The following is a 21048-nucleotide window of genomic DNA, read 5'->3' as shown; positions in this document are numbered from 1 at the left end:
CCCCCCTTCCACCCGCCACCTTTGTCCATTCTCTCCGCCCAGCCCCTGTCCAGTCCCCAGCCCGGTCCCCCACCCAGCTGCATCTGGCTAAACAAGCAGAAGTCCTGGGCAGAAGGACAAGTTATTTCAGTGCAGGTTCGCAGCAAATTGCAGGCTGGACATATCTTTGGAGCTTCCTGCAAGGAAGAGAACAGCGATCAGACTCTGCAGTTTGAGAAGGACAGAGAACACACACACACACACACACACACACACACACACGATTCAAGAATAGGACTAATCAGGCATAGTGGCTCATGCCTGTAATCCCAGCTACTTAGGAAGCTGAGGATGACTTAAACCCAAAAGTTCAGGCTGCAGTGAGCTAAGATTGCACCACTGCACTCCAGCCTGGGCAACAAAGTGAGATCCTGTCTCAAAAAAAAAAAAAAAGAAAAAAAAAAAACGAATAGGACTAAGGGCTGAGGTGGGAGGGCCACTGGGAGATCAGCAACCTTCTTTGTTGTGAGGAGCCCGAATGGCGTTCCAAGTCGATGAAACAACTCAGGCAAAGGTTTGGAGATGGGAATCACAGAATCTCTAAGTGGGAGCTGCTGGGTTTAGGGTTTCAATTCAAGATCGAACACTGAGGTCCTGGCTAGGATCCAAACCACTTAATTCCCAACTCAGGCAAAGGTGGCAGAATTAGAGCCAAAGGGCAGACAGGCAGGCGAGGTAAAAGAGTAACAGTAACTGCTCCCGGACAATCCAGCAGAGCTCACCCTCAAACACAGCCACTGCCAGGCTGGCACTGTTCTGAGCTCCTCAAACGTGTGGATTCAACCAATGCCTCAACAACCCTCTGAGGCAGGGGCATTGTCACCACTTCACACGTGGAAAAAATGAGGCACAGAGGGATTATGTGGTTTGTCTGGAGTCACACAGCTAAGAAGTGGCAGAGTCAGGATTTGAACCCAGGCAGCCTGGTTCCAGAATTAGGTTCTCAGCCGCCCTGTTCTACTGCCTCAGCTAGACAATGAGCCCAGTTGGAAGGACCTGGGGCCCAGACTCTGAAGCCAGACTCACACCACCCCATGTGACCTTGAGCTGACCCTCTCCCTTTCTGATGGACCATGACGTGCTCACCTGCTGGGGCAGCCAGTGCTCCCAGGAGCAACAGGGCAGAGAGGAGCCAGCGCATGATCCAGGCCGGAGAGAAGGAAGCAGGACACAGGTGCCCTTGCCTTTTATTCAAGGCCCTTGGCCAGGGTAGCAGCCCCGGAAGAGGGAGAGCAAATAGGCCGGGAAGATAGCGGCCCCACCCACCATCCTGGCCACTGGGACATCCAGCAAGAGAGGGGACTGAGAGAGCATCGAGATGGGGAAACTGAGTCCTGAGAGGCATGTGGGGAAAGCCTGGGACTACTCAGTGAGGCCAGAGAAGGACAGGGGGACATGTTATTATTAGTAGTACTATTAATAGGTTGTGGCCAGGTGCAGGGGCTCGTACCTGTAATCCCAGCACTTTGTGAGGCCAAGGTGGAAGGATCGCTTGAGCCCAGGAGTTAAAGACCAGCCTGAACAACATAGTGAGACCCAGCCTCTAAAAAAAATTTAAAAATTAGACAGGTGGGCCAGACGCAGTGGCTCATACCTGGAATCTTAGCACTTTGGGAGGCCAAGGTGGGCAGATCACTTGAGGCCAGGAGTTCGAGACCAGCCTGGCCAATATCGCAAGACCCTGTCTCTACTAAAAAAAAAAAAAAAAAAAATTAGCTGGGCGTGGTGGCACGTGCCTGTAATCCCAGCTACTAGGGAGGCTGAGGCAGGAGAATCACTTGAACCTGGGAGGCGGAAGTTGCAGTGAGCTGGCATCACGCCACTGCACTCCAGCCTGGGCAACAGAGTGAGACTCTGTCTCCAAAAAAAAAAAAAAAAAAAGACATCTGAAGCCCCAAATCTTTCTCTCTCAGGTCCCATCTACTGGTTCTTAACCCTTCTCTTTCTTTCTTTTCTGATGTCTTTCCCCATTAACACCCCTTCCCCTTCTACTTCACAACCTCAGCCTATAAAAACTTATCCCCTTAAGACCAGGCTGTCTAACGACACTGAGGTCCTCGGATTTCTTGTCTCTGGAACTAAAGCTGAACTCCGTGCTATATCCAGGGCATTTCCTGAGGTTACTGAAGAGCCCCATCATTTTGCCGATAAATCTAACTTCACAGTTCAGGCTTACCCATCCAGCTTCTCTGATCTTTACCAACTTGTTTTGCATACTTGCGGGAGAAGGCCAGGCCCAACAGTGGATGGCAAAAGCCGATTAGGGCCTGGTGCAGTGGCTCATGCCTGTAATCCCAGCACATTGGGAGGCCGAGGCAGGCAGATCACAAGGTCAAGAGATCGAGACCATCCTGGCCAACATGGTGAAACCCTGTCTCTACTAAAAATACATAAAATCAGCTGGGCGTGGTGGTGCGTGCCTGTAGTCCCAACTATTCAGGAGGCTGATGCAGGAGAATAGAATCGCTGGAACCCAGGAGGTGGAGGTTTCAGTGAGCTGGGATCGCACCACTGCACTCCAGCCTGGTGACAGAGCAAGACTCCATCTCAAAAAAGAAAAAAAAAAAAAATTAGCCTGCTGTGGTGGTACATGCCTATAATCCCAGCTACTTGGGAGGCTGAGGCACAAGGATCTCTTTAACTTGGGAGGCAGAGGTTGCAGTGAGCCAAGATTGTGCCACTGCACTCCAGTCTGGGCGACAGAGTGGGACTTTGTGTCTCAAAAATAAAAATAAAAATAAAAATTAGCCAGGCATGGTGGTGCACACCTACAGTCCCAGCTACTAGGGAGGCTGAGGTGGGAGAATCGCCTGAGCCCAGGAATTCAACGTTGCAGTGAGCTATGATGTCGCCACTGCACTCCAGCTTCGGTGACAGTGAGACTCTGCTCTAAAAAAGAAATAATAATAATAATATAAAATAATAATGGGTTGCCTCATCACTCATTACAGACATTAGCTCACTAAATCCTTACAGTAATCCTACCAGCCATTATCATGAACCCCACCCAGGGAGGATACTCAAAATATTTGACCACCTGTCAATACAGGCCAGGCTGTTAGTAGTAACAATCCTGCCCAATTGCTAGAGTAGCATCCTGGTGGCCTCCAGGGACCTGGTCTTTCCCTCATCTTTCTAGACTATGAGGATGTTTGGGAGGACCCAGAGGTGCCATCAGGGCACTCAAGGCCTCCAGGCAGGGGAATTTTATCAACCAAATCTGGATATACCTGAATATTTTAACAACCAGTACAACTGAAATCAGCCCTGGGGTTCCCTCTTTTACAAAGAAGAGAACCAGGGCTCAGAGCAGTCAAGGCCTTGTCCAGGGGCACATAACAAGAAAATCGGCACAACCAGGATTTGAACCCAAATGTCTCTGGCTTGAGCACAGGGCTGCACCAAGAGGGAAATTGATCTGCCCTCTCTGGATGAGACCCGTGTCATTTTCCTCCTGCCCCTCCCTGGGCCACCTTGATTTTCACACTTGTTCAATGGGAATAAGATCAATTTCAGCCACCCCATGAGGGGCTTCCAGCCTGGTGCCCGGCAAGTCCACCCTTCATGGGCTTTGACACCCCACCTGCTCCTCCTATGAGGTGTAACTCTGGGGATGTCCCTTTCCCTATTTCGGGCCTCAGTGTGCTCATCTGCTAAATGGGTGTAGCCCAGGGCCTGGATTGCTGTAAGTGCCCTCCTTTTTTTTTTTGAGATGGATTCTCACTCTGATGCCCATGGTGGAGTGCAGTGGCACGATCTCAGCTCACTGCAACCTCCACCTCCCAGGTTCAAGTGATTCTCCTGCCTCAGCCTCCCAAGTAGCTGGAACTAAAGGTGCCCGCCACCATGCCCAGCTAATTTTTTGTATTTTTTCAGTAGAGACAGGGTTTCACCATGTTGGTGGTTGTCTTGAACTCCTGACCTCAAGTGATCCACCCGCCTCAGCCTCCCAAAGTGCTGGGATTACAGGCTTGAGCCATGGCACCTGGCCTGCCTCCTTAGTAACGCTAATGGTGGTTCTGTTAGGATTGGAGGTATTTGTAGTAGTGAGCTTTAAGGAAACCGCACACCCGTCCAGAGGGGTGATGAACGCTTTGGAACCAGACAATCCGAGTTCAAATTCCAGTTCTGCCACTTCCAAGTTAAGTGGCCTTGGGCAAGACGTTTTAACTACTGGGCCTCAGTTTCCTCAATTGTAAAACAGGGCAACTAGGAGGACCTCCATCGAAGGGCTGCTGTGAGGATTGAGTTGATTTATGTAGAGCACTTAGAACAGTGGGCAGTAACTGCTGTGTCATTGTCATCATCATCATCATCATCATCATCATCATTATTTAGCAACATAAATAAGGCTGCTAAGGGGACAAGTTGAGGTTGACCTCCCCTCTTGGCTCAGAGGAGAGATCTCAAGCAAGAGAAAGGACGAGTTCAAGGTCACCCACAGGCCTGCCAGGCTTCCCAGACTCCCAGGTGGGGCCCCTCAATCAGTGGGTACAATCAAGGAGGTGACTCTGGAAGGTGCCAACCCTAAGGAGGAAAGATAGCAGCCTGGGGATGGGAGGTGGCTTTTCTCGGTGGGGTGCTCGGACAGGGAGAAGTCTGGGGACTTGGCTCACATCCTTCCCAGGTAAACCAAGAACCCTTTGGTGCAGGAGAGGTGAGAAGACGGGACAGAGAGTCCCCCAGCCAAGTCTGGAGTTTGGGGAGGAGGGAACAGCGCCTGGCACTTTGTGACTAGAGGAAGCCAGTCTCTCTAGATGTTATCGTCACCAATAACTCGGGCTGGGTGACAGGCCAGGAGCTGCACAAACACGAGGCTTGTGGACTGAAGAATGAAGAGCAGGCACGCAGGGAAGGGACATTTCCCTGCACTTCACTTGAAATGTGGTGGCAAGGGGGCATCAGACAAGTTGTTTTGTTTTTTATTTTTTATTTTGAGACAGAGTTTAGCTCTGTCACCCAGGCTGGAGTGCAGTGGCACAATCTCGGCTCACTGCAGCCTCAACTTCCCATGCTCAAGCGATCCTCCCACCTCAGCCTCCTGAGTAGCTGGGACTACAAGCACGCACCACTACACCCAGCTATTTTTTTTTTTTTTTTTTTTTTTTTTTGTAGGGACAGAGTCTTCCTGTGTTGCCTAAGCTGGTCTCAAACTCATGGGCTCAAGCAATCCTCCCACCTTGGCCTCCCAAAGTGTTAGGATTACAGGCGTGAGCCAGCACGCCCAGCCCAGACAAGTTATTTAATGCATATACTCTACAAGCAAATATAGACATATTCCCTTCTCCTTTTTCTTTTCCTTTTTTTTTTTTTTTTTTTTTGAGACAGACTCTTGCTCTGTCGCCCAGGCTGGAGTGCAGTGGCACGATCTCAGCTCACTGCAACCTCCACCTCCCGGGTTCAAGCGATTCTCCTGCCTCAGCCTCCCGAGTAGCTGGGATTACAGGCACCCGCCACCACGCCTGGCTTATTCTTGTATTTTCAGTAGAGACAGGGTTTTGTCATATTGGCCAGGGCAGGCCTCTCTTCTTTAATGAACAGTGGGGTATTCCCTGCACTGTTCTGCCCCTAGATTTTTGAACTTGGCAATAATGTAACCTGAATTGCATGAAGAGTTTCCTCTTTCTTTTTCCGCTGGATAAGTGCACCTCTTGTAGCATTAGCATTTTCCCATTTGACGTTACAAACTATGCTGCAATGAAGAGCCCTGTGACCATATCATTTCACGCACACACCAAGTTCCTGGACGTGGTGAGTGGTTTTGCAAAATGACGAAGGTTTTGCCACACTTGTGATTTTGAGAGCAATTGCAAAATTACCTCTTGTAGGGCTGTACCAGTTTATACCCCCAGGAGAAACAATGGGGAGTATCTGTTTTCCCACAGCCTCATCAACTCCATGCATTATCAAACCGTTTTATTTTTGCCAGCCTGAGAGGTGAAAAGATGTGTGGTCGAATACAAGTGGCCACGAGTTCTGTGCAGCTCCTTCCATCAAGAGATAGCATCGATCCTCCTCCTCTCAAATCTGAGCTGGTCTTGTAACTTGGTTTGGCCAATAGAATGAGATATATTGATGTCCCATGAGTTCTGAGCCTGGGCCTTGAGTTCCTGGCCTCAAGAACTTGTAGCTTTGGCGGGGCGCGATGGCTCACCTCTGTAATCCCAGTGCTTTGGGAGGCTGCGGTAGGAGGATCACTTGAGCCCAGGAGATCAAGACCAGCGTAGGCAACACAGTGAGACCCCATCTCTAAAAAAGAGTAATTAGGCTGGGTGCAGTGGCTCACGCCTGTAATCCCAACATTTTGGGAGGCCGAGGTGAGTGGATTACTTAAGGTCAGGAGTTCGAGACCAGCCTGGCCAACATGGTGAAACCTCACCTCTACTACAAATACAAAAATTATCTGGTCATGATGGCGGGTGCCTATAATCACAGTTACTTGGGAGGCTGAGGCAGGAGAATCGCTTGAACCCAGGAAGTGGAGGTTGTAGTGAGCCAAGATTGCGCCACTGCACTCTAGCCTGGGCCACAGAGCAAGACCGTGTCTCAAAATAATAATGATTAATAATTAGGCTGGGTGCAGTGGCTCACCCCTGTAATCCCAGCACTTTGGGAGGCCAAGGCGGGTGAATTGCTTGAGTTCAGGAGGTCAAGATCAGTCTGGGCAACATAGCAAGACCCCATCTCTACTGAAAATACAAAAAAATAGCCAGGCATGGTGGTGTGCACCTGTATTCGCAGCTATTCGGGAGGCTGAGGTGGGAGAATTGCTTGAGCCCAGGGGATGGAGGTTGCAGTGAGCCGATATCTCACCACTGCACTCTAGCCTGGGTGACAGAGAGAGATCCTACCTCAAAAAAAAAAAAAAAAAACCCAAAAAATAAAGAAAATTAATAATTTGTTTAAAAACTTTAAACAAAAAGAACTTGCCAGTGCTGTTCTCACTTTCTTGCTGCTGAGAACCCTTTGACACTGGATGAAGGAGCCCAAGCTTACAGGGTGAGAAATCTTGAGGAGAGAGGCTCCTAGCACACCAAACATCGCGGTTGAGAGTCTAGACATATGAATAAGACCATCCGTCAAACTGAATGCCTATAAACAATAGACATTTATTTCTCACAGTGCTGGAGGCTGGGAAGTCCAAGATCAAGGCACCAGTAGATTTGGTGTCTGGCAAGATCCCGCTGTCTGGTTCATGGAAGGCATTTTCTTGCACATCCTCATCTGTTAGAAGGGACAAAACAGATCTCTGGGGTCTCTCTTATTGACTAATTTTTTTTAGAGCGTAGTCTCACTCTGTCACCCATGCTGGAGTGCAGTGGCACAATCATAGCGCATTGCAGTCTTGAATTCTTGGGCTCAAGAGATCCTCCTGCCTTAACCTCCTGAGTAGCTGGGAAGATAGGCATGTCCTACCACGCCTGGCTAACCTTTTTTTATTTTATAGAGACAAGGTCTCCCTTTGTTGCCTAGGCTGGTCTGGAACTCCTGGGCTCAAGTGATCCTCGTGCCTCAGCCTCCCAAAGTGCTGGGATTACAGGCGTGAGCCACTGTGACTGCTTAGTGTCATTTTTATAGGGGTCATTTGTGCTTCTTTTCCTGCCCTCTATTAATTATTATTATTATTATTGAGACAAGTCTTACCCTGTCCCCCAGGCTGGAGTGCAGTGGTGCAATCTCAGCTCACTGCAACTTCCGCCTCCTAGGTTCAAGCAATTCTCTTGCTTCAGCCTCCCAAGTAGCTGGGTCTACAGGTGCACGCCACCATGCCCAGCTAATTTTTTGTATTTTAGTAGAGACGGGGTGTCATGGTGTTGCCCAGGCTGGTCTCGAACTCCTGAGCTCAGGCAATCCACCCATCTTGGCCTCCCAAAGTGCTGGGATTACAGGTGTAAGCCACTGTGCTCCACCCAATTGATTCATAGAAGCTCTGTTAGCCTCCTATGGCTGCTATAACAAAGTACTACTGACTGGGTGGGTCAGAACAACAAATGTATTATCTTACAGTCTGGAGTCCAGAAGTCCAAGATCAAGGTGTCAGCAGGGCCATAAACCCATAGAGGAATCCTTCCTGGCTCTTCCCAGCAGCAGTGGCTTTCTGGCAATCTTTGGCGGTCCTTGGCTTGCAGCTGCCTAGCTCTGATCTCTTCCTTTGTCTTTACATGGCATTATTTCTGTGTCTCTCTGTCATCACAGGGCCACCTTCTTCTTTTTTTTTTTTTTGAGACAGAGTCTCACTCTGTCACCCAGGCTGGAGTGCAGTGGCACAGTCTCTGCTCACTGCAGCCTCTGCCTGATGGGTTCTAGCGATTCTCCTGCCTCAGCCTCCCAAGTAGCTGGGTCTACAGGTGCGTGCCACCATGCCCGGCTAATTTTTTGTATTTTAGTAGAGAAGGGGTTTCGTGGTATTGCCCAGGCTGGTCTCGAACTCCTGAGCTCAGGCAATCCACCCATCTTGGTCTCCCAAAGTGCTGGGATTACAGGCGTGAGCCACTGTGCTCCACCCAATTGATTCATAGAAGCTCTGTTAGCGTCCTATGGCTGCTGTAACAAAGTACTACAGACTGGGTGGGTCAGAAAGACAAATGTATTGTCTCACAGTCCAGAGTCCAGAAGTCCAAGATCAAGGTGTCAGCAGGGCCATAAACCCATAGAGGAATCCTTCCTGGCTCTTCCCAGTAGCTGTGCCTTTCTGGCAATCTTTGGCGGTCCTTGGCTTGCAGCTGCCTAGCTCCGATCTCTTTCTTTGTCTTTACATGGCATTATTCCTGTGTCTCTCTGTCATCACAGGGCCACCTTTTTTTTTTTTTTTTTTTTTTTTTTTGAGACAGAGTCTCACTCTATTGCCCAGGCTGGAGTGCAGTGGCGCAATCTCGGCTCACTGCAGCCTCTGCCTCATGGGTTCTGGCAATTCTCCTGCCTCAGCCTCGCAAGTAGCTGGGACTACAGGCGCATGCCACCAGATCTGGCTAATTTTTGTATTTTTAGTAGAGATGGGGTTTCATCATATTGGCCAGGCTGGTCTCAAACTCCTGACCTCAGGTGATGCACCCACCTCAGCCTCCCAAAGTGCTGGGATTATAGGCGTGAGCCACCGCGCCTGGCCTAGGGCCACATTCTTATAAGGACACCAGTCATAGTGATTTGGGGCCCAACCTACTTCAGTATGACTGCAGCCTAACTAATTATATCTGCAACAGCCCTATTTCCAAATAAGGTCACATTCTGAGTACTGGGGGTTAGGACTTCAACCTATGTTTTTTTGGTGTGGAGGGGAAGCAATTCAACCCATAACAGGAGCTCCTTATATATTCAGAATATTAGGCCTTGAATTGCAAAGATTATTTCTGCTATTGCATCTAGGCGGTGGAATAAAAGAGCTGCAAGGTGCTAGAGGAAAGGAAAGCTTCTTTCTTTACACAAACTCAGTGAATATTATTCCTCTGGTCCCCTCTTCTCTCCAAGTCACCCCTAATACCATGAAGCCAGAGAGAGGCATAGCAAAGAAGGCTGCTGAAGGACGAGATGGAAAGAGGCGGGAGCTGGGAGAGAACAGGATGAAACTTCTATTAATAGTTCCTAGTCTTTGCCTGCCCCACTCCAGGGCAGCACCCCTCAGCATGGTGGGTGTAAGTGTAGGAAGTAGAGCCAGACTGCAGGGGTTCAAATCCTGACGCTACACTTAGCAAGTCAGTTTATCTTATTTATTTATTTATTTATTTATTTATTTATTTATTTATTTATTTTTGAGACAGAGTCTCGCCCTGTCATCTAGGCTGGAGTGCAGTGGCGCATTCTCGGCTCACTGCAACCTCCACCTCCCAGGTTCAAGTGATTCTCATGCCTCAGCCTCCCGAGTAGCTGGGATTACGGGCACCTGTCACCATACCAGGCTAATTTTTATATATTTTTTTAAGTAGAGATGGGGTTTCACCATGTCAGCCAGGCTGATCTTGAAATCCTGACCTCAAGTGATCCCTCCGCCTCAGCCTTCCAAAGTTCTGGGATTACAAGCATGAGGCACCACACTTGGCCTAACAAGTCAGTTTAGAAGCCAGATGTGGTAGTTCAAGCCTATTAATTCCAACACTTTGGGAGGCCAACACTGGAGAATTGATGGAGGCCATGAGTTCAAGACCAGCCTGGGCAACATAGTGAGACCCCACCCCATCTCTACTAAAAAAAAAAAAAAAATTAAATCAGCCAGGCAGCCAGGCACGATGGCTCACGCCTGTATTCCCAGCACTTCAGGAGGCCAAGGTGAGTGGATCAACTGAGGACAGGAGTTCAAGACTAGCCTGGCCAACATGGTGAAACCCCGTCTCTACTAAAATACAAAAATTAGCCAGGCATGATGACAGGCATCTGTAATCCCACCTACTCAGGAGGCTGAGGCAGGAGAATTGCTTGAACCTGGGATGCAGAGGTTGCAGTGAGCCGAGATCGCAGCACTGTACTCCATCCTGGGCAACAGAGCCAGAATCCATCTCAAAAAAACAAACAAACAAAAAAGCTCTCTAAAATCAGCCAGGCTTGGTCACAAGGGCCTGTAGTTCCAGTTACTCGGGAGGCTGAGGCAGGAGGATAGCTTGAGGCCAGGAACTGGAGGCCACAATCAGCTATGATCCTGCCGTTGCACTCCAGCCTAGGCAACAGAGCAAGACCCTGTCTCAAAAAACAAAAAATATCAGCTCAATTTAGGCAAGTGAGGTAACCTCTTGTATTGGTGTCCTATTTTTCTGTAACAAATTAGCTTAGATCTAGTGGCTTAAAACAACAGAAATTTATTCTCTTACAGACTGGAGGTCAGAAGTACAAAATGTGTCTCACGTAATCAAAATCAAGGTGTCAGCAGAGCAGTGCCCTGGTCAAGAGACTCTCGGGGTGAGTGATTTCCTTGTCGTTTTCCAGCAGGAGCTGCATTTCTTACATTTCTTGGTTCTTGGCCATTTCTCCATCATCAAAGCCCGCAGCAAATACCTTCTGTCTCCCACCTTGTTTTCCTCTGCTTCTCTCCCATGACTTACTTTTCTTCTGTCTATAGTCAAATGTCCCTGTCCCTCCTTCCTCTAAGGGCACTTCTGATTACACTTAGGGCCCATCTGGATAATTAGGAAAATGTTCCTGATTAAGTTCCTTAACTTAATCATATCTGCAAAGACCCTTTTTTCCTATAAGGTAACACCCATAGGCTCCAGGGCTTAGGACCTGGATATTTTGGGGGACCATCTTTCAGCCCACCACACCTCTCTAATCCTTAGTTTCCCTCTGTGTGTGTGTGTGTGTGTGTGTATATGAAATAAGATATTTACAGATTCACCAATAATATAGATGATACTCTCAGAACAGTACCCACTGTAACACAAACACAATAAACTTGAGAGGGGGAGAAACTCATTTAAAGTCTCCTGTTTTAGGCCGGGCGCCATAGTTCATGCCTGTAATCCCATCACTTTGGGAGGTCGAGGTGGGCAGATCGCTTGAGCTCAGGAGTTCAAGACCAGCCTGGAGAACATGGTGAAATGTTGTCTCTACAAAAAATACAAAAATTAGCCAGGCGTGGTAGTGCACGCCTGTTGTCCCCCCTGCTTGGGAGGCTGAGGTGGGAGGATGGCTTGAGCCCAGGAGGCGGAGGTTGCAGTGAGCTGAGATCTCACCACTGCACTCCAGCATGGACGATAAAACCAGACCTTATCTCAAAAAAATAAAAAGTCTTCCCTTTGGACCTCAGTTTCTCTGCCTGGAAAACAGGGAAAGAGGGTTATTGGACTCAAGAGTTTACCAGCTCTTCCACTCCCTAGGGAGACCCTGAGTGGAGAGGTCCTCTGCATCTAAGAGGTGACCAGGCCAGGATCTGAAAGCCACATCAGTGCGGCCTGTTAGGTGTGCCAGAAAGGGGAGGTTATGGGCGATGGCCCTTTCCCTACCATCAGCTCAGCCACCCCTCCATCCCCCACCCCCGCTCCCCAACCAGAGAAGGACCCTCCCAGTGGCCAGGCCAGAGGGCAGTCACTTCATCATGGCAGATGGCAAGAGGATAAGGGAGCCCCAAACAGGTGTGCGCGCACACACACACACACACATGCATGCAGGCACACTCACACACATGCATGCATACACACTCACACACATGCACACACACATGCACATATGCACACACACACACTCATGCACACATGCACGCACACATGCATTCAGGCACACTCACACACATGCATGCAGGCACACTTACACACATGCACACACACATGCGCGTATGCACACACACTCATGCACACATGCACGCACACATGTGTGCACACACACGTGCATGTACACTCACACACACATGCACACATATGCATACATGCACACACATGCACACACGCACACACACAGTGTCCCTGTATCTCTGTGTATATTTTGTGTTCTCTGAAGGCAACTGTGTGTTGTTTTCTCTAACTCCTCTGTCAGTCTCATCTTCTCTCTCTGCCTGCTTGCCCACTTTTCTTTCTCCCTGTCCTTGTTCTTCGGTTGCTGTTTTCTGTCCCTCTCTCTCTCCCCCTACACCCCCATCTCAGATTTCCCCTGAGCCAGTCTGTCTGTGGGTCTCTTCTTCTCTCTCCCTCTCCCTCTCTCTCTATCCTCAGCTCTGTCTCTCTGTCTGTGTCTCCCTCTCTTTGCCTCCTCCTCTCTCACCCTCTCTGTCTCTGCCTGAAATTCTCCTCTCCACAGGCTGGGGAAGCCCCCGAAACCCATGGGCCTCACCCATGATCCCGCAGGCAGGCAAGAGCTGGGTGAGGCCCAGGTGAGTCACGAGGAGGAAGGAGCCGACATCCCTGCTGTGTTTCTGGAGAGTGTCCAGGTCCTGATCCCTGCATTTCCCTTCCCTTTACACGTCAGCAGAACCTTACAGGTGTGTGTGTGTGTCACTTGAGGGAGAGACAGAGAGAAAGAATCAGAAACAGAAACAGAAACAACGACACAGAAAGAGAAAGAGAGCCATGGGGAGAGACAGAGAAAAGGGAGAAGCAGAGATAAAAAGACATGAAGAGAGAGACAAACAGATACAGAGATCGAGGTACAGACAGAGAAAGTGATAGACTTGGAGAAAGACAGAGATAGGCATTGAGAGAGATAAAGAGGGAAAGAGACAAAGGAAAAGGACAAAATAGAGAGATAAAAAAAGACAAAGACACAGGGAGAGACAGAAATTTCAGGAGGCGGGGGCAGCCTTGGGCAGGGATGAGTGGGCTCTGAAATACCTCTCATTCGTTAAAGAGGAAATTGGCTGAACACGGTGGCTTACACCTGTAATCCGACCACTTTGGGAGGCCAAGGCGGGAGGATCACTTGAACCCAGCAGTTCAAGACCAGCCTGGGCAACAGACCAAGACCCCATCTCTACAAAAAACACGAAATATGAGAAAATAGCCAGGCATGGTGGTGCACACCCCTAGGTCCCAACTACTCAGGAGGCTGAAGTGGGAGTTTCGCTTGAGCCCAGGAGTTCAAGGCAGCAGTGAGCTATGATCATGCCTCTGTCTCAAAAAAAAAAAAAAAAAAAGGGAAATTGGGAAATTGTGGCTCAGAGAAGTGAGGTCATCCCACCAGGAAGTGGTAGCAGCACAGCACACAGCTCCGCCTAGCCCTCAAACCTGAGTTTTCTCTTCACTGAGAGATGCCCCCCACCCACCCCAGACCCATTTCATAGGTGGGAAAGCCGGGGATCAATGGAGTGAAGCCATCTGCCCAGGGTCACCCAGAAGCAAGTGGCTGAGCTGGGTCTCAAGCCTGCTTGGACCAACACCCCAACTTTCTATTTCCCCACCTCATGTACATTCAGATCTAGTTTAGTTTTCACACCAGCCCAAGAGGGATCCCCTTCTCCAGCTGAGAAAACTGAGGCTCAGAAAGAAGAACGTTGTTGGCCCAGGGTGACCCAGCCAGGGAAGTGCCCACTTCAGCAGCTGATGCGTGATAACTGTTGACGTCAGACTCAATGACAGGCCTCCATCTCCCTTCCTACTCCCGGAAGAGGTGAAAGTCCAGAGTTGCAACAACGATAATACTGGCAGCTATCGCTTTTATTGAGCACATACTATGTACCAGGCACTGTGGCAAGCATCTTAGGAGCATTGTTCTTTTTGTTTGTTTGTTTGTTTTAGATGGAGTCTAGCTCTGTCTCACAGGCTGGAGTGGAGTGGTGCGATCTCGGCTCGCTGCAATCTCTGCCTCCCAGGTTCAAGCAATTCTCGTGCCTCAGCCTCCTGAGTAGCTGGGACTACAGGTGCATGCCACCACACTCAGCTAATTTTTTTGTATTTTTTAGTAGAGACAGGGTTTTGCTATGGTGGCCAGGCTAGTCTTGAACTCCTGACCTCAAGTGATCCGCCTGCCTTGGTCTCCCAGAGCACTGGTATTACAGACGTGAGCCACCACACTCAGTCATTTTAGGTGGATTCTTTTACCTCCGCAGTACACCAGCCCTGGGAGGGTGATACTTGCTATCTCTACTTTCCAGATAAGGGGCTTGGGCACAGAGAGAGATTAAGTAAACTGCTAGAGGTGACACAGCCAATATGTAGAAGGAATTTAAATTTTCACAATCTGAGATCGGTTCCCACACTCTTAACCATTGGGCTATACTACCTCTTAGGAAATTCTTTGGGAGTTCTTTTTTTTTTTTTTTTTTTTTTTCAGTCTCGCTTTTGTTGCCCAGGCTCGAGTTCAGTAGCTCGATTTTGGCTCACTGCAGCCTCAGACTCCTGGGGCTCAAGTTATCCTCCCACCTCAACCTTCTGAGTAGCTGAGACCACAAGTAGCTGCACCACCACACCTGGCTAATTTTTGTATTTTTCGTAGAGGCAAGGTCTCGCTATGTTGTCCAGGCTGTAATTTAATTTTTTTGTAGAGACAAGGTCTTACTATGTTGCCCAGGGTGGTCTCGAACCCTTGAGCTCAAGCAATCCTCCAGCCTTCGCCTCCCAAAGTGCTGAGATTACAGGCATGAACCACCGTGCTCACCATTGGGAGTTTTTTTGTTTTTTGTTTTCTAACCTTATCTTAAAATCATTAGCTTACAGCTTCAATGAATTAGTAAGAATCACATAGTACAGGCTGGAAGCAGTAGCTCACGCCTGTAATTTCAGCAATTTGGGAGGCCAAGGTGGGTGGATTACCTGTAGTCAGGAGTTAGAGACCAGCCTGGCAGACATGGTGAAACCTCATCTCTACTAACAATACAAAAATTAGGGCTGGGTGCGGTGGCTCACCCTTGTAATCCCAGCACTTTGGGAGGCTGAGGCAGGTTGATCATCTGAAGTCAGGAGTTTGAGACCAGCCTAGCCGACATGGCAAAACCCCATCTCTACTAAGAATACAAAAATTAGGGCTGGGTGCAGTAATTACAGGCAGCTCAAGCCTGTAATCCCAGCATTTTGGGAGGCCAAGGCGGGTGGATCACCTGAAGTCAGGAGTTCAAGACAAGTCTGGCCAGCATGGTGAAACCCCATCTCTACTAAAAATGCAAATAATTCGCCAGGCATGGTGGAGAATGCCTGTAATCTCAGCTACTCAGGAGGCTGAGGCAGGAGAACCTCTTGAACCTGGGAGGCAGAGGTTGCAGTGAGCCGAGACCGTGCCATTGCACTCCAGCCTGGGTAACAAGAAAGAAACTTCGTCTCAAAAAAAGAAAAAAAAATTAGCCAGACATGCCTGTAATCCCAACTACTCAGGAAGCTGAGGCGTGAGAATCTCTTGAACCCGGGAGGTGGAAGTTGCAGTGAGCCGAGACCACGCCATTGCATCCAGCCTGGGAGACAAAGTGAGACTCTGTCTTAAAAACAACAACAACAGCGACAACAAATCGCATAGTATAATCATTATTACAGCAGTAGAAGTAGCTACCACTTACTCATCCCCTACGACTCTCTTCCTCTGCTACTCTGTTCCAGCCACACTGACATCTCTTCTGTTCCTAGAATCTCATCAGGCTTCCACCTCAAGGCCTTTGCACTGGCCGTTCGTGCTCCTTGGAAAGGTTCCCTGCACATCTGCCCCTCTTCTTCCCTCACTGTATTCAGCCTCTGCTTGAATGCCACTTGCACAGGGAACCCCTCCTGGATCACCCACCTAAAACAGCTCACACCTCACATGCACCCAGGTACTTCCTTCAGCCTGCTTTGTTTTCTCCAGTTTGCTTATCGCTCTCAGACAGTGAAAGATTAGATAACACATATCTGCTCCCCACTGTCAACACCACAAAAGGTGGGAACTTTGCTTTGCTTCCTGCTGTGCCCCCAGCTCCTGGACCAGTGCCCAGCACAAAGTAGGTCCTTGGTAAATGTTAAAGGAATGTGTTGAGCCCTCCATTTCAGCCAGCAGCTATTCCAGGCATTGCACCTACATTAAATTGCTCTGTTTAGTTAGATGCATCCTAAGACGGGGAGACAATTTTATCTTTAGTATTTTATTTTACTTAAAAACAAACAAAAAAAACAGCTTGGCCAGGTGCAGTGGCTCATGCCTGTAATCCCAGCACTTTGGAAGGCCAAGGCAGGTGGATCACCTGAGGTCAGGAGTTCGAGACCATCCTGACCAACATGGTGAAACCCCATCTCTACTAAAAATACAAAAATTAGCCAGGTGTGCTGGCATGCCCCTGTAATCCCAGCTACTCAGGAGGCTGAGGCAGGAGAATTGCATGAACCCAGGAGGCGGAGATTGCAGTGAGCCGAGATAGCACCACTGCACTCCAGCCTGGGTGACAGAGTGAGACTTCATCTCAATAAATAAATAAATAAATAAATAAATGATAAAAAGAAAGAAAAAACTTATTATAAGCCTTTTCAAACCCACAGAAAAGGAGACAGAATGGCATAATATGCCCCTATATACCGATTACCTTTATATAATTGATACAACCATTTGGCTATTTTGCCTTTATTTTCTACTCAAGTATTTATTTATTTATTTATTTATATTTTTTTGAGATGGGGTCTCGCTCTGTTGCCCAGGTTGGAGTGCAGTGGTGCAATCATAGCTCACTGCAGCTTCCAGTTCCCAGGCTCAAGCGGTCCTCCCACCTTAGCCTCCCAACTACCTAGGACTACAGGTACAGGCCACTGCACCCAGCTAATATTATTTTATTTTTAATTTCTTTTGGAAAGATGAGGTCTCTTTATGTTTCCCAAGCTGATCTTGAACTCCTGGCCCCAAGTGATCCTCCTGCCTTGGCTTCCCAAAGCATTGGTATTACAGGCATGAGCCACCTCATCTGACCTCTTCTAAAATATTATAAAATAAATACAGACATAAAAAAAATAGAATCCCACCTAAGCATAAAGCCACTGTCGTTAACAGTGATATCTACTTTTTTGGCTGAAGTGTCTTTTTTTTTTTTTTTTTTTTTTTTTTGTGAGACGGAGTCTTGTTCTGTTGCCAGGCTGGAGTGCAGTGGCACGATCTTGGCTCACTGCAACCCAACCTCCGCCTCCCGGGTTCAAGCGATTCTCCTGCCTCAGCCTCCTACGTAACTAGGATTACAGCACACGCCACCACACCCGGCTAATTTTTGTATTTTTAGTAGATATGGGGTTTCACCATTAAGTGTTTTAATGTAGGTGCAATGCCTGGAATAGCTGCTGGCCGAAATGGAGGGCTCAAAACATTCCTTTAACATTGACCAAGGACCTACTTCGTGCTGGGCACTGGTCCAGGAGCTGGGGGCACAGCAGGAAGCAAAGCAAGGGTTAAGTGTTTTAAGTGTTTAAGAGATGCATATTTCAGGATGCGTCTCTAGATAAGGACATTTTCCAAAATACCAGTATCCCTCCTGACAAAACTAACAAAAATCCTATTAGCTAATAATCAGCCACATTCATATTTACCGTCAAAGTTTTTATCCTCATTTTACAGCAGTGGAGAGCGATTGCCCCGGGTCCCACATTAGGAAGAGAGAGAACTGGGATTTGCACCCAGGCAGTCTGGGGACAGAGCTGTGATCACAGCTGCATGAGTCAGGGCCGAGCCAGCCCCTTCACCACCAGCTGGCCGCGCCCGGGGAAGGGAAGTTTGGCGCGGAGGAGGTTCGTTAGGGAGGAGGGGGAGGCGCCCACGCATCTGGGGCTGACTCGTTCTTTCGCAAAACGTCTGGGAGGAGTCCCTGGGGCCACAAAACTGCCTCCTTCCTGAGGCCAGAAGGAGAGAAGACGTGCAGGGACCCCGCGCACAGGAGCTGCCCTCGCGACATGGGTCACCCGTTGCTGCTGCCGCTGCTGCTGCTGCTCCACACCTGCGTCCCAGGTAGGAGCTGGGTCCCGAACGCCTGCGCCTGGAACAGGGACTGATTGAGGGGGTTGGGGGTTGTCAGAGGATGAGTTGGAGGAATGGGGTTCAGTCCTCAGCACCCTCCCTAATCAAATGATAGTAATTCTCGTGCTTTGTGCAACGCCACGCGGCGCAGTACCTGGCACTCGGTAGCTAAGGAAATATTAGTGGAGCAAAGGCATTTAGCTTTACATAATTTAGTGAGTGCTTTTTTTTTTTTTTTTTTTTTTTTTTTTTTGACGGAGTCTCACTCTGTCGCCCAGGCTGGAGTGCAGTGGCGCGATCTCGGCTCACTGCAACCTCTGCCGCCCGGGTTCAAGCGATTCTCCTGCCTCAGCCTCCTGAGTAGCTGGGATTACAGGTGCCTGCCATCGCGCCCGGCTAATTTCTGTAGTTTTAGTAGAGACCAGGTTTCACTGTGTTAGCCAGGATGGTCTCAATCTCCTGACCTCAGATGATCCGCCTGCCTCGGCCTCCCAAACTGCTGAGATTACAGGCGTGAGCCACCGCGCCCGGCCCAAGTGCTCTTTTTTTAATGGAGTTCTTTGAAGCCTCTTCCTTGCAATTTCAAACTAGGCAATGGGACTTTATTAATTTCGTTTCGCAGAGGAAACTGGGGCACAGAGAGGTTAGATAACTGGCCTAAAATCACACAGCCAGTGCTTGAATACGCAGGATCTGACCCTGCAGCACCCCCCAGCGCTCTCCACGCTGCTGGGTCTCCCCCTCTGAGAAACGGGGGCACAGGACCCCCTTTTACAAAAGGGCCAAGGGGAGGCTGACTGAGCGGCGCAAAGCCAGTGCTGGAGACCCGGGACTGTCCCTCAGGACCTTTCCCTCTCACTGAGGCGACTCTCACTTACTTCCCCGGAAAATGTGGGGGGCTCTGGGTCGAGAAACAAGAGGAATTTGAGAAGGAACTGAGTCAGGGCGGGTGGCCACAGGGTGTTGGGGCCGCGATGAATAACCCGGAAAGCGCTCGAGACCGCTGGAGGCCGGGAATGAGTAACAACTCCGGGATACTCCGAACGCGCAGCTGGAAAGGGATGTCCAGGAAGGCCCGGAGGTCGGGGACTGGGCCTAGGGACTGGGGGCGGAGCCTGGGGCGGGGAGAGAGCCAGAGGGCGGGGCTGGAACTCCAAGGAAGAGCTACTGGAGAGGTTATAGACCCGAGGATGAGCTAGGAGCGGGGCTAGAACCTCGAGGCGGAGCCAGAGGGCGGGGTTATAATCGCGAGGAGGAACCAGAGGGCGGAGTTACAACCTCAGTGAGGAGCTAGAAGGCGGGACTAGAATCTTGAGGGGCAGGATTATAACCTCGGGGAGGAGCTACAGGGAGGGGCTGGAACCTCAAGGAGGAGCTAGGGGCGGAGTTAAAAAGCTTGGGGAGGAGCTGAGGGCGGGGTTATAAGCTTGGGGAGGAGCTACCGGGCTGGGCTAGCACCTGAAGGGGCCAAGGGGCGGGGGTTACGACCTCGGGGAGGAGCTACAGTGTGGGGCTGAAACCTCAAGGAGGGACTGGGGCGGAGTTATGACCTCAGGGAAAAACTAGGGGCGGGGAGAGCCTCGGGGAGAGCTAAAGGGCGAAGTTAGAACCTCAAGGAGGAGCTAGAGGGCGGGACTAAAGCCTCAAGGAGGAGCTAGGGGCGGGGTTATGGCATCGGGGAGGAGATAGGGGGCGGGAAGATAAGGTCAGGAAGAGCTAGAGGGCGGGGCTAGAACCTCGACGAGGAGTCTGGGGCGGGGCCAAAACCTAGTTGGAGAGCTGGAGGGCGGAGACAGAACTTCGCGGGAAACTAGAGTATCTAACAATAGAAACTCCGGAGGGCTGATGGGGCCGGGGCTACAATTTGGGAATAAATTAGTGGGCCGGGAGAGGCTCTGGAGCCGGGTAGAACCAGGGGGAGTGAGTGGAGGGATAGTTCCATTAGGGCACTGTGAGTGACCGTATAACGTAAAGATTGACGGGGGTGGGGCGAGGCTAGAATGTCCCTAGCAGAACTGGAGAGGCGTAATCGACCGAGGGCCGGTGCGGTGAGAAGGACCTAATAGGAGCAGGAATAGAACGTACTGATAGAGAGGGCGGAGATAGGACTGTCAGGATATACGCCTCACGAGGACAGAATGAAAGGAAGAACGGACCAGGGCAGGACTTTGGGAAAGGACTTGTGGGCAGGGATAGAACGTTCAGTTAGTGGGGTGGAGGTAAAACGTGGACAAAGGACAGACCGGAAGTACCGCCGGCCGGAACCCAGCAGAATATGGAACACGAATCTGAATGGACGGGGTCTGGAGACTTGGTGTTGGTATTGGGACATGCAGGGGCGAGCGGGGGTCTTGGAGCTAAGCGTAGTTAACCTCTCCTCTCCTCTCCCTCCTTCCCCCAGACTCTTGGGGCCTGCGGTGCATGCAGTGTAAGAGCAACGGGGATTGCCGTGTGGAAGAGTGCGCCCTGGGACAGGACCTCTGCAGGACCACGTTCGTACGCATGTGGGAAGGTGAGCTTCCCCCCAACACACACACCCCTCCAGCACAGCATGGAGCGCGAGTGATTGAGAAATCTTCCTTACCATTAACTGGGACATGCAAACTAAAAACAAACAAACAAGGAGAGCCCATTTCACACCCACCAGATTGGCAAGCATTTAAAAATCTGACAATACCCGGGTTAGTAAGGATGTGGAGTTGCAGACCGTGTCTG

The 21048-nt window shown here is 49.8% G+C and overlaps 1 protein-coding gene across 9 annotated transcripts in view; it reads left to right on the top strand.

Moving 5' to 3' along the window:
• The window catches only part of PLAUR (plasminogen activator, urokinase receptor), a 74311-nt gene that overhangs the window by 33519 nt on the left and 19744 nt on the right, over window positions 1–21048 (top strand). For 3 of the 9 annotated variants that reach the window (XM_063719542.1, XM_054540597.2, XM_063719543.1), the window contains 4 exons: window positions 10838–10923; window positions 12754–12934; window positions 17938–18324; window positions 20735–20845. In XM_063719542.1, coding sequence (XP_063575612.1) covers window positions 18270–18324; window positions 20735–20845 — 166 coding nt within the window. In that variant the 5' untranslated portion in view covers window positions 10838–10923; window positions 12754–12934; window positions 17938–18269. Of the gene's footprint in view, window positions 1–10837; window positions 10924–12753; window positions 12935–17937; window positions 18325–20115; window positions 20650–20734; window positions 20846–21048 lie in introns of those variants that run through there. The other 6 variants (XM_024237422.3, XM_024237421.3, XM_024237416.3 and 3 more) reach the window with 6 other exon arrangements.

Source organism: Pongo abelii, chromosome 20 (genome assembly GCF_028885655.2).
Source record: "Pongo abelii isolate AG06213 chromosome 20, NHGRI_mPonAbe1-v2.0_pri, whole genome shotgun sequence".
Taxonomy (NCBI): Eukaryota; Metazoa; Chordata; class Mammalia; order Primates; family Hominidae; genus Pongo; species Pongo abelii.
The sequence above is the reverse complement of the archived record's forward strand: the minus strand, read 5'-3'. Positions and strand labels throughout refer to the sequence as shown.